Genomic DNA, 12,113 nt, shown 5'->3' on the forward strand with positions numbered 1-12,113 from the left:
GAGAGAGAGAGAGAGAGAGAGGAGAGAGAGAGAGAGAGAGAGAGAGAGAGAGAGAGGAGAGAAGAGAGAGAGAGAGAGAGAGAGAGAGAGATGAGAGAGAGAGAGAGAGAGAGAGAGAGAGGAGAGAGAGAGGGAGAGAGAGAGAGATGAGAGAGAGAGAGAGGAGAGAGATGAGAGAGAGAGAGAGAGAGAGAGAGAGAGAGGAGAGAGAGAGAGAGAGAGAGAGAGAGCGAGAAAGAGAGAGAGATGAATTCCGCACCGCGCGTCTTCCGTCGTCCACGATTGTGCGGCGCGAGCGGCAACGCGGGCTCGCGCTGTGAGAGAGTTCGACTCGCGCCCGCTACGCGGCGCATCGTCGTATATTTTCGCATTATTAAGATTCAACATCAACCTCTATATCTAGGGCAGCGACATCATCCTTTGGTTTACCCTTGAAACTTGGTGACATTTATGAGTATATGAGAAAATTGGTAACAAAAAACAATACACTTTATGGCACTATGCTCACCGGAAAATTCTACCCTTACTTCATATACAATTCTTTACGATTCGGTCAATTAATTCCCGAAAAATTGGAAGAATTAAACAAACCAGTTTTCAGAAAATAAGTAACAAAAAATTATACACTTTATAACACTCCTCGAAAAATTCTACCCTGTTTCATATACAATTCTTTGAAATGCGGTCAATTATTTCCGGAAAAATCGAAAAAATTAAAAAAACCGGTTTCCAGAAAATCGGTAGCAAAAAAACTATGCACATTATGATACTCCCCGGGAAATTCTACCCCTGTTTCATATACAATTCCTTAAGATTCGGTAAATTAATACCCGAAAAATTCTCGTAAAATTTGAAAAAATTTCAGAACCGGTTTCCAAAAAGATCGGTAACAAAAAATTAACCACGACATTTTCATCCCCGGGAAATTCTACCCCTATTTCATATACTTTTGGTAAAAATTTGGTCCACTAACGAATGAGTAGTTCGCGTACATACATACAGACAGACAGACGGACGTGACTTATATATATAGATTAATAAATAATAATTACTTTAGACATACCTACCTTGTATTCATGCTTGACGTAGGTTGCTCTTTAGCCCAGTCAAATGGGTAAATCTCAAGGAAATAATACTAACTCCGCTGAAACCAGCGTGGAAGTGTGTCTTTTGGGGCTGTAATGAAGATACTAAAAGCCCACCCCCGTACCATTGTCGTAGCAAAAAGGGGGGTGCAAAAAAGGTCCCAAAAATTGGTTTTTTGCCAATAACTCAAAAAGTATCGCAATTAGGGGAAAAAGTGAAGACGTAAAAGTTGTAGAGAATTAAATTTCACACAAAAAAGGTCGGGAGAAAAATTTTGTACGACCAATTGCAGTCGATCTAGATTTTTTTGAAATAATAGGTATTTCATGAGAAATGAAAAACACGTGAGCACGTCGCGCATTTTTTATCGATGGTTCAAAAATGGCGACTCGAATAAAAAAATAGTTCCAATAAAAGTTGTAGACAATTTAATTACGAACAATTTCCATTTTTTTTTTTTTCAATACGATCAATATTGACAGAGATATGAATTTTTTAAAACATTTATTATCGCTCCTCGAGTATGATTTTTAGTGGTAAAATCGCTTGTATCTCAACATCTGTAAGTTTAACGCAAATATTACATCCTATAAAAGTGAAAGATAATTAAATTTCGAAAATTTTGATGTATATGCAAACTCATTTTGGATATATGCGTAGTACGATAATGCTAATAAACATGAAAAATTGTTTTTCTTTGTGGATTTTGTCAAAAAAAAGTCACTTTTGGTTAGCTGTAGGTCAAAATGTCTCTCTACATTTTTTGAAGAGAATTAAATTATCTTTAAAACGGCGTTTGGTTCATCTTCGTACGATCATTTGTTAACAAGTTACAGCTGTTTAAAAATTTCAAGACAAATACAATTTCATACCAAATTAATAATATATTGCAAAAATACATGCGTAATAATTTTTTAAAAATTGGATTTCACCTATTTTTAGTAGTTTATATGTGTGTGAAAGTAATGCAGCACTGTAAGTTCATCGAAAGGTATGATTTCTTTAAAAAAAGAACCCTCGAAAAGTGGTGTTTTTTAAAAAAATTATGCAAAAGTGGTATTTGTATTTAGTTTTTTGCATGTATCTTCTTTTCTATTGATTTTACGAAGAAAATTCATCCGATCAAAATTAAAGCTGATAAAATTTCCTACAAAACTGATACTTTGATATTCGATTTGTAATAAGTAGTATTATGAAACGGACAATTGAAAATGCTCGTGATTTTGAATTTGCAGAAAAGTGAAATTTTGGAGCATTTGCAAAGTTAAAAATAATGCACTTAACAAATTTTTATAATTTTTTCAAGTATTGGAAGTTATTCTGCATACATTTAGGTGTCATTCAGTACCGCTGCGATATTTTTAGGACGAATAGTACACAAGAAATGGCCTGGCGAGCAGGTGTCGGGCTTCAGTGTGGGGACTGTGGGGTCAGTTATTCGTTGAATTCCGAGTCGAAAACATCTTACTGCGCGTTCTGTGAATATCACATGCTGTTGTATACAAACATTAAAATATTTTAACGTGTCGTGCATGTCTGTGTGTACACGGAATCATTGACGAACTGCAGAAAATTGGAGAGAGTGTATTAACGTGTAATTGGTAAGTATTTTTTTTCTTTTGTGGTTGTTAACTCCGGTTGGAGTTATTGATTTCCTCGTCCTGTTTTTCTCGCTGTGTATATGTATGCGCGTATGTGTGGTTGTGTATGTATGTCCGCGATGTCTTGAACTCGGGTTATTGCCGTAGGTTCGTTGGGCCCAAGGAACTGCGCGGATCACTTCCCCCTGCGGCCGTAATTGGTAGGTATTGTTATTTATTGGTTATGTTGATTTTGTATACTCATGCACGTGGCACATTGAATATCATTAGTTGCAATTATTACAATTAAGGTGGTATTCGCCGTACATTTATTGCGCTTTTGCGAAGGCATCATTTAATACAATTGAACGTTTTATGATGAATTGCTGTTTATTATTATAAATAACAATCAACTCGAGTGAAATGAAACTTTTATCGTTACGATTCATGCGCATGCGCTAATTCACAGCTGACTTTGAAGTTGCCAGTTTGCTCCAATACATGGTATACCATAAAATTGTTACTTTTTAACCCTTCGCGTGTAACGTCTTTTTCGGCACCTGTATCATGTAACGTCGGGTCACTCGTGTCCGACGCCTAAAAAATACTTTAGTGTTGTAAAAAAATCTGAAAAAATTCATGTTACCTTATTAACTATCCTACTTTAAGGATCAATCGCTGTATTGCCGATTTTTTCATTTGTTTAAACAATATATTTATATAAACAAATAAAAACGTGAAGAATGGACCATTTTCTTCAAAAAATCGTAACTTTGGCAAAAATTAATATATTATTATTATTTTTTTTTATTTTTTTTTTATTTCGTGTGTGTACAGTTTTACAGTTTTTTACTGATTTTTGGGTAGTCTTTTTGCATCATTTCATAATTTAATGTATAATATCATTATGTAATTAACCCCCGAACCGTTTTTTGATAGAATATATACAAAGTACTTTCCTACGTTTTTTGTTTATCTCAAAACGTTATATTTCGAGTTATACCGTTATTCGCCGCATCCCTTCAATTAATGATAAAAATGAAAAAGGTTGTATTTGTTCATAGTGATTTTTTTAATTTGTTTCAGATATATATATTTTCATTGGAATTTCTTCAATAAGCAACCGCATAAAAATGGAAAACGATAGACAATGCGTTATTTGCAATGAAGGGGACACGGCTGGATCGTTATCCGAAGTGCGACAAAAAGGATTGAACGGCTTAATTGAATCAAGTCGATTACGGAAGGATGGAAAACATACGACATTCGCGGCATTACATGTGGCATTCATTCATCCTGACTGCAGGAGAAATTATACACGCAAGAGGAGTATACATTTCGATTTAAAAAGAGAAGAAACTAAAGCTTCTACTTCTGGTCCTTGCCATGGAACGACAAGAACAAAGTCGTTTAATTTCGAAAAATGTTGCTTATTTTGTTCTGAAGTTATTGACGAAGCATTTTACGCGCGTCAAGAAACACTCCGAAAAGAAAATAGACGAACAGTACGCAGGATGCTAAAAGATACGACTGCTAAAAAAATCGAAGAAAAAGCTATACAACGTAACGATGAATTAGGTCGGCAGGTGCTTGATCGTATGTTATTAACATCAAATTTAGTGATGAGTAAAGCAATATACCATTTGGATTGTCTTGTATCATTTATGTGGGTGGCGAAGTCGAATAAATTGGGAAGACCATTATCAAGCGATGTCAAATCAGCAATGCAAACCGTTTTTAATTACTTACGTGAGTCTGAAGAATGCCAATTTTCCAGCAAACAATTGTTTTCTGTAATTGAGAACCTTTCTTAAAAAAAAGGTAAAGAAAGGCGCCAAGTACACGTATAGTAGTGTATATGTTGTTACCTCGAAAAAAAAGAAAGTGGTAGTATTATACCTCGAAAAAACCTAAGTAACAAGTGGTAGACGTACTCTTTGTATCTCGAAAAATCTCGAAAAAATCTAAGCAGTAGTATCTTTATTTCCAAAAAATTATAACCCAAGTGATACACATCACAAAACTATGTTACCTTATCAAAGAAGAGTCGCGCTTCAAGTGATCTATTACAATTACAAAAAAGAAATGATATCTCTTTAAATTACAGCGCCAATTACAGAGAGAACATATATATTGCCTCAAAAAATAATTGTTGCACTACTTTGAAAAATCTTTACATGGTGTCAATTAGAAAAAGAATGTATGATAACAATTTTATAAGATTAAAAAATTTTATTTAAATTTAACAAGGGAATACAAGATATTTAAATACAAAGTTTACATGTGTATTTTTTAGTGGTCACAAAGAATTACAGAGGAACAGTACAAAATAAAAATATTTTATTAAAATATTTAATCCAACGAGGGAATACAAGGTATTTAAATACAAAGTTTATATATGTATTTTTCAATAGAATAAAAGATTTAATCACAAAGAATTACAGAGATAGTACAAAATAAAAATATTTTATTAAAATACATAAATTTTTCTTGTAAAAAAACTTGGCGCTGCTAGACCTCGAAATTTTAAATAAATAAGGATAAGAATAAATAAAAATAATTCATAGAAGAATGCGACGGGAGTAACAAAATGATTATCAGCGTGGTGTGTATGTGCGAGCGAGTGATATGGGTGTGCGTGACGACGGCGAATAATGCGGCTTATAATTAAGTATAGGATAAGTTTATTTATTTATTTAAAATTTCGAGGTCTAGCAGCGCCAAGTTTTTTTACAAGAAAAATTTATGTATTTTAATAAAATATTTTTATTTTGTACTATCTCTGTAATTCTTTGTGATTAAATCTTTTATTCTATTGAAAAATACATATATAAACTTTGTATTTAAATACCTTGTATTCCCTCGTTGGATTAAATATTTTAATAAAATATTTTTATTTTGTACTGTTCCTCTGTAATTCTTTGTGACCACTAAAAAATACACATGTAAACTTTGTATTTAAATATCTTGTATTCCCTTGTTAAATTTAAATAAAATTTTTTAATCTTATAAAATTGTTATCATACATTCTTTTTCTAATTGACACCATGTAAAGATTTTTCAAAGTAGTGCAACAATTATTTTTTGAGGCAATATATATGTTCTCTCTGTAATTGGCGCTGTAATTTAAAGAGATATCATTTCTTTTTTGTAATTGTAATAGATCACTTGAAGCGCGACTCTTCTTTAATAAGGTAACATAGTTTTGTGATGTGTATCACTTGGGTTATAATTTTTTGGAAATAAAGATACTACTGCTTAGATTTTTTCGAGATTTTTCGAGATACAAAGAGTACGTCTACCACTTGTTACTTAGGTTTTTTCGAGGTATAATACTACCACTTTCTTTTTTTTCGAGGTAACAACATATACACTACTATACGTGTACTTGGCGCCTTTCTTTACCTTTTTTTTAAGAAAGGTAATTTTGTACGGATATCACGCCTTTTTGTAGTATTACGCATTTTATAAACAGTATGTACAGGGTAAAGCTATTTGGAGGTATTATACTACCACTTTGTTTTTTTCGAGGTAACAACATAATACATATACACTACTATGCGTGTACTTGGCGCCTTTTTTACCTTTTTTTTTAAAAAGGTAATTTTGTACGGATATCACGCCTTTTTGTAGTGTTACGCATCTTAATCTTATAAACAATATATCTTATAATCTTATAAACAGTATGTACAAGGTGTGAAGCTAAAGGTGTTACGGACTATTATTTCTAAAGAAAACAATAATTTAATATTTTGCTTAGTTTTTTAAAAATAATAATCTGTAACCTTTTTAGTTGTACACCTTGTTAATGCTATACATATGTATACCACAGAAAAAAATTACTACTTAAAAATAAAAATGTAATGTGTCTGAAGTTGTTAATAATAGTTAAAACGTTTGACACACACACACACACACACACACACACACACACACACACACACACACACACACACACACACACACACACACACACCACACACACCACACACACCACACACACACACACACACACACACACACACACACACACACACGCGCGCGCGCGCGCGCGCGCGCGCCTTAGGGTAGCAGAAGAGAGAACAAGAGAAAAGTATCTTCGCGAACAATGGAGCTAGTCTCATGACGATGAGTCAAGTATGTACAAGAGCGAGATCGCAATGACCGATATGCAAGTGGATTAACCTAGTCGCGAAACGTTCACCCGTTATACTGTTGAAGAACCGACCGCATAACATTCCGTCTTTTTCTAATCCCGCTGTGAATCGATTTTCCAGCTAACGTATATCTTATGTCTTCGCAAAGCGTAACTTTTAAATCCTTTAGGGAGATCAATCACTTCAAGACGATACATTTTTTTTAGAGTGATTGAAGAGAAAGACAGAGAGCTTGTAAATGTCGCGAATAACGTCTTGGACGAGTATAGTAGCGTATACGTCAAGTCGGGAGGCGAATAGAAGTTAAGCAATGGAGAAAAAAAAGACAGACCAAGATATGCGAGTTAATTCAGTTATGATATATTTTTATATATTTTACAGAAGACGTATAAAAGATGTAAGAGGACTTGCGGTAAAAATTCATGCAAGTCTTAATAACTTCAAGGATTAAACTGACGAATATACAAAAGCTACTAAATGTACTCAAAGCTACTTAATGATTAATACAATGCTAAATGAAGTGTTGTACAAAATTTGAATAGAGTCAAAGATTGCGGTCAGCTACATATTAGTTGCTTTCCATTTACATCAAAACTCAGATAATTCTCACTTGTGATGTCATTCTGTCTTTATTATTCATTAATTCCCAAAAAGGATAGAACGACGTCACAAGTGAGAATTATCTGAGTTTTGATGTAAATGGAAAGCACCTATTATATACACGAAAATTATTATATACACGAAAATGAATTACGAATGATTATTACGTAACGATGTTCGTTGCGCTATATTTTCGCTTTGTTAAAAAATTATAATAAATTATAATAAATTGAGTTAATCGCAGCGCGCGACAAAGTTATGTACGTGAGCACTGTGAGCGATTTAATGATTGTAACCTTACTTGTATACATTTCCTAGAAAAATATTTCTATATTATGTTTAACAACAATATTAAATATTAACATTTCATAACTGCCAAACGTTTCCAGTTGAGCGCAATTGCACGAGTTACGAATCATTTATAGACTCTTTTTCTCAGTTAACTAGTTTCTACTGCATTGAAATCTTGCATAGATAAAAATGTATTAGCATATCGCGCAAGAATCATCGATATCTAAGTAAACAATTAATCAAATATATACAGTATATATGCGTACATCTGGATTAATCCGAAAGCTTAGTCTCCATCTTTTGAAACATAAAATAATTTTATGCCACAACAGTGAAGTGCGGAATATTAAATAAAATGCGCCATTTAACAATAACTTCTAAGGTAACAAGTTTAATCTACGGTGACCTAAATTTAAACGTGAAAAGAAATTAAATTATTTCAATGAGTTCTCGAATCGTCCCCAATCAGAAATAGACATGAGTCACGTAGAAACGAATTTCCTAATTCGTCTGAGTTATTCGATACAATGTTCTAGTTTAAATGTGACACTACTTTGTAAAATGTTAAGTTTTATTGTTTTCTCTACTCTACGATCAATATAACAATCTTTATAAATTTCTTTCTAAATAAAAATATTCTACACAATCGGAAAACTATTTTACAACATGAGTAAAGAACGAAGTAAAAAAGCGAAATAATCAATTTTGACGCGATTAAAGGGAATCATCAATGGCGATTGTATTAAACTCTAGTCCATACTGACTAATAATCGCGGATTATGCGTGAAAATTGTAGAGATTCTTGACAACTCTTATGTACAGATGGATTCAAGTGTTTCTGGCTTCATTCATCTGGTCCCATGCCTACTTGTTCAGCATGTCCGTTCATTACCAGTTCTTCAGTAAGGGAAATTAGCTTTAAAAAATCAATTAATTTCAATTAATTTGCGCATCTGCAAAGAGATTCTCGAAGATTGGATAATAATAACTACTTACCTTATAATTTTGTATCATAAAATAAATATTTGCATAAATATTAGTTTGAATGCGACCTTCAATCTGAGTTTGGGCAGCAACTCCCTTTGAGGAACAATTTTGTACCACATTGTAAGCTTCTGTCGATCATTTACCTGCAAAAGAGTAACATCAAAGTATAATTACATATCCAAAGATAAATAATTTTGAGTGTAGAGATGTATATATCTAAAATCTACTTACACGTAGGAGTTGATAATAATCTCGTTGATTGAAATGTGGCTTGGATCAGTCAACTCGCGAAACTGTAATATAATAATAAATCGATTAGAATTTTCGGAAACATTACTTCATACGATTCTTTCACACGATGACGGTTAATGTTAATTTTCGATTACCTTATTATTACGTTTCGCGTGTTCTATACTTGTCGTCATGACGAAACATCTGACCGAGACATTGCGCTTCTTGGCTATCTCAATATATCTCTTTCTCGAAGCTGGATCAGGATTGGTATTGTCTATAACTATACTTTTTCCTTGATTCAAGTATTGTTGGACTGCAGCAATGCACTTCTGCCAGCTGCCTAAAGTGTCTCTGTTGACGTATCCGTATTCCTTCAGATAATTCTTTGCAAAATGCGATTTTCCGGAGTCTGGACTGCCGACCATAAGTACCACCTGCTAATGGATATCTATAAGCACGAGGAAAGAGCGGGCCTCTGTTCACATTTGACGTTCACGATGATATTCGTGTTATGCACGATGCTTCTGTCGAAACCGAGGAATCACATGCCGGAAAAATTTTACTTAGGTATTTATCATTAAAAGAATAACTTTGTATAATTCTCTTTTATGTTATTTCTCATTAGACCATGGTACGAGAGAAACAAACACATTTTTCAAGCGAGTAGATGGAAACCTTTTGATCCAACGAAAAGTTATGACAAGTATACAGTGTCGGATAAAAATAGGAAGAAAGATAAAATCTGATAAACTTAGATTCAACGAATTGTCCAATTTCGTTTAAAGGATTCAGATTCAAAGGACTGTAATTTAGTAGAGCTACATAATCGAGTAAATGAATTAAATATTATCACATAACTGAATGAATTTGAATCTGAATCTTTTAAACGAAATTGGACAATTTGTTGAATCTAAGTTTATCAGATTTTATCTTTCTTCCTATTTTTATCCGACACTGTATACTTGTCATAACTTTTCGTTGGATCAAAAGGTTCCCATCTACTCGCTGGAAAAATGTGTTTGTTCCTCTCGTATCATGATCTAGTGAGAAATAACATAAAAGAGAATTATACAAAGTATTCTTTTAATGATAAATATACCTAAGTAAAATTTTTCCGGCATGTGATTCCTCGGTTTCGACAGAAGCATCGTGCATAACACGAATATCATCGTGAACGTCAAATGTGAACAGAGGTTCGCTTTTTCCTCGTGCCTAATTGCAATATTACATACATTAAAATAACATGCCAACATTGTGATATTGCTTCATAAGTTTTATCACTTAGTATCTTTACCTTAGTTACAATAAAATCGTAAAACGTATAATGGTGCGGTAATATAAGAAAGATCCTCCTTGACATACATTAACTGATCTACCATTACTGTTTTAAGCTCGCTGAATTCACGCTTCGGAACTTCTAAACATCTCTGAAGAAGCTGATAGATAGAATTACCTGTATGTGAAAATTTAATTTATGCAGTAGAACATTATATATCACGCCAATGTTACTCCAAAAGTGACACTGGAGTATTTTAATAACTTAAAAATTCTCTAAATCACTGAGACATTCACCTTTCTTCATTATAACACTCCGACGATAGCCAGATCCATCCCAATAACTGAATGTGATCTCAATTTCTTCTTCCTTCAACGCGTTCTGCTTTCTAGCCCATTCTTGCCTCAATTCTTCCTTAAGTTTATTTTCCTCCTCCTTCCTTTCCCTATCTGGCAAGAAACTTGTATCTACATCTGGATTTTTCTTAATCTTCTTAATCGCGAGGCCATCAGATTGCTCATTTTCTGACTGCGGGGATTTTTCGGCATTGTCTTCATCCAGATTAAAAGACAAAGCTTGAATCTGTCTCTTCTGTTTGTTCTTTTCTTTTCCTGCTCTTTTTCACGTTCCTTGTATCAAAGCATGATATGTATGACTAGATGACATTCAGAGCACTGGGCGAAAATCACATAACATTCAGAGCACTGGGCAGAAATCACATGTGTATATATATATATATAATCACGGCAAACCGCATATATAACATCGTGTTATTTTTATTACATTTAGGAAAATTATTTCATATTAACTCAATAGGCGTTAAACTTGCATACATAGGGAGCTTTCCAGCAAGTGACACAAGCCGACACAAACGTCGTTCTATCTTTCCTTTTTGGCAATGAGTAACAAAGACAAAACGATACCTGTGTCGACTTGTGTCGCTTGCTGGAAAGCTCCCATAAGTGAATCTCGCGTTTTATGTAAAATTTTGTAAGAAATCGCCGAAATCGGTAATCTAACCTATACTACGTTTACGCGAACGTTACTTAATTCTGTAGTAACTTACGAACGATACGATAATTCCTCCGCATAAACGGGAGATTTTATAGTAACTACGATGATATCGTTCGTATAAGTTACTACAGAAGTAATACTCACGTAAACGTAAACTATTATTCTTTGACTTATCAAGAGTTGTAAACTATTATAATTCCTGTCACATGCACTTAGTCGCGTAAAAGAGTCACGGTGCGGTTTCGCTTCGCGTCGTATAATAATAGGATAATTACATGTAAATAAAACAATTACCTTGAATTAGAAAAAATATTAATTGTCGCGTCGCGTAAAGAGTCACGGTCGGTCTCGCTCCGCGCGTACTTGACGTGGGACACTATACCGTGTTATAGGTTATAACTGACTGTGACAGGTGACAGCGCGCTAAACGCACTGTCTGCACTGGGCTGCACTGCGCGCAGTTTACACACACGTATACATCGAGAAACTGGCGATACTAGTGGCACCGCCAGTGTCGAAAAAGTGAAAAGGACGCGATTCCAGCCAATGAAATGATGCCATGGCATGAGAGACGGTCGACGTATCTGAACGACGTATCTTAAATAAAAATTTTCACATTTGGACTTTGCGTCGCAATATCTCCGCTCGTAGGGCACGTAGCGGAAATATTATAAGAGAAACCCCCCCCCTAATTCGACCCCAAGCTATCGATTAAGCCTACTTAGAACTTGATCCGTTCACTCGTTATCGAGATCTCAACATCTCGAGTACTCGCAACTCGTCGCGTCGCGTAAAAGAGTCACGGTCGGTCTCGCTCCGCGTGTACTTGGCGCGAGACACTACCGTGTCTCTTGATGCGAAGCAAACAGCACCTGCGTGGGAAACTGT

The 12,113-nt window shown here is 34.3% G+C and overlaps 1 protein-coding gene and 1 long non-coding RNA gene across 5 annotated transcripts; one reads left to right on the plus strand and one right to left on the minus strand.

Moving 5' to 3' along the window:
• Positions 1-2,523: 2,523 nt before the first annotated feature.
• On the plus strand, positions 2,524-5,177 carry LOC139786762 (uncharacterized). The gene is made up of 3 exons (XR_011722398.1): positions 2,524-2,687; positions 2,835-2,887; positions 3,753-5,177. It is a non-coding gene; the product is annotated as an uncharacterized lncRNA (long non-coding RNA).
• Positions 5,178-7,161: 1,984 nt separating this feature from the next.
• Positions 7,162-11,511, minus strand: LOC139786761 (uncharacterized protein F21D5.5-like). 4 transcript variants are annotated; one of them, XM_071725877.1, is made up of 6 exons: positions 10,508-11,511; positions 10,230-10,388; positions 9,088-9,372; positions 8,933-8,994; positions 8,711-8,844; positions 7,162-8,630 (listed from the first exon to the last, which is right to left on the minus strand). In XM_071725877.1, the coding sequence occupies exons 2-5, from the start codon at positions 10,293-10,295 to the stop codon at positions 8,841-8,843; spliced, it is 417 nt and encodes a 138-aa protein (XP_071581978.1). In that variant the 5' UTR covers positions 10,296-10,388; positions 10,508-11,511; the 3' UTR covers positions 7,162-8,630; positions 8,711-8,840. The 4 variants fall into 4 exon arrangements, with proteins under 4 accessions (XP_071581978.1, XP_071581981.1, XP_071581982.1 ...); XM_071725880.1 differs by having other exon boundaries at positions 9,088-9,369; positions 10,230-11,511; XM_071725881.1 differs by having other exon boundaries at positions 9,088-9,383; positions 10,230-11,511.
• Positions 11,512-12,113: the final 602 nt, after the last annotated feature.

Source organism: Temnothorax nylanderi, unplaced genomic scaffold (genome assembly GCF_030848795.1).
Source record: "Temnothorax nylanderi isolate EJ_2023f unplaced genomic scaffold, tnyl_v1.0 TNYL_tig1142_pilon, whole genome shotgun sequence".
Classification (NCBI taxonomy): Eukaryota; Metazoa; Arthropoda; class Insecta; order Hymenoptera; family Formicidae; genus Temnothorax; species Temnothorax nylanderi.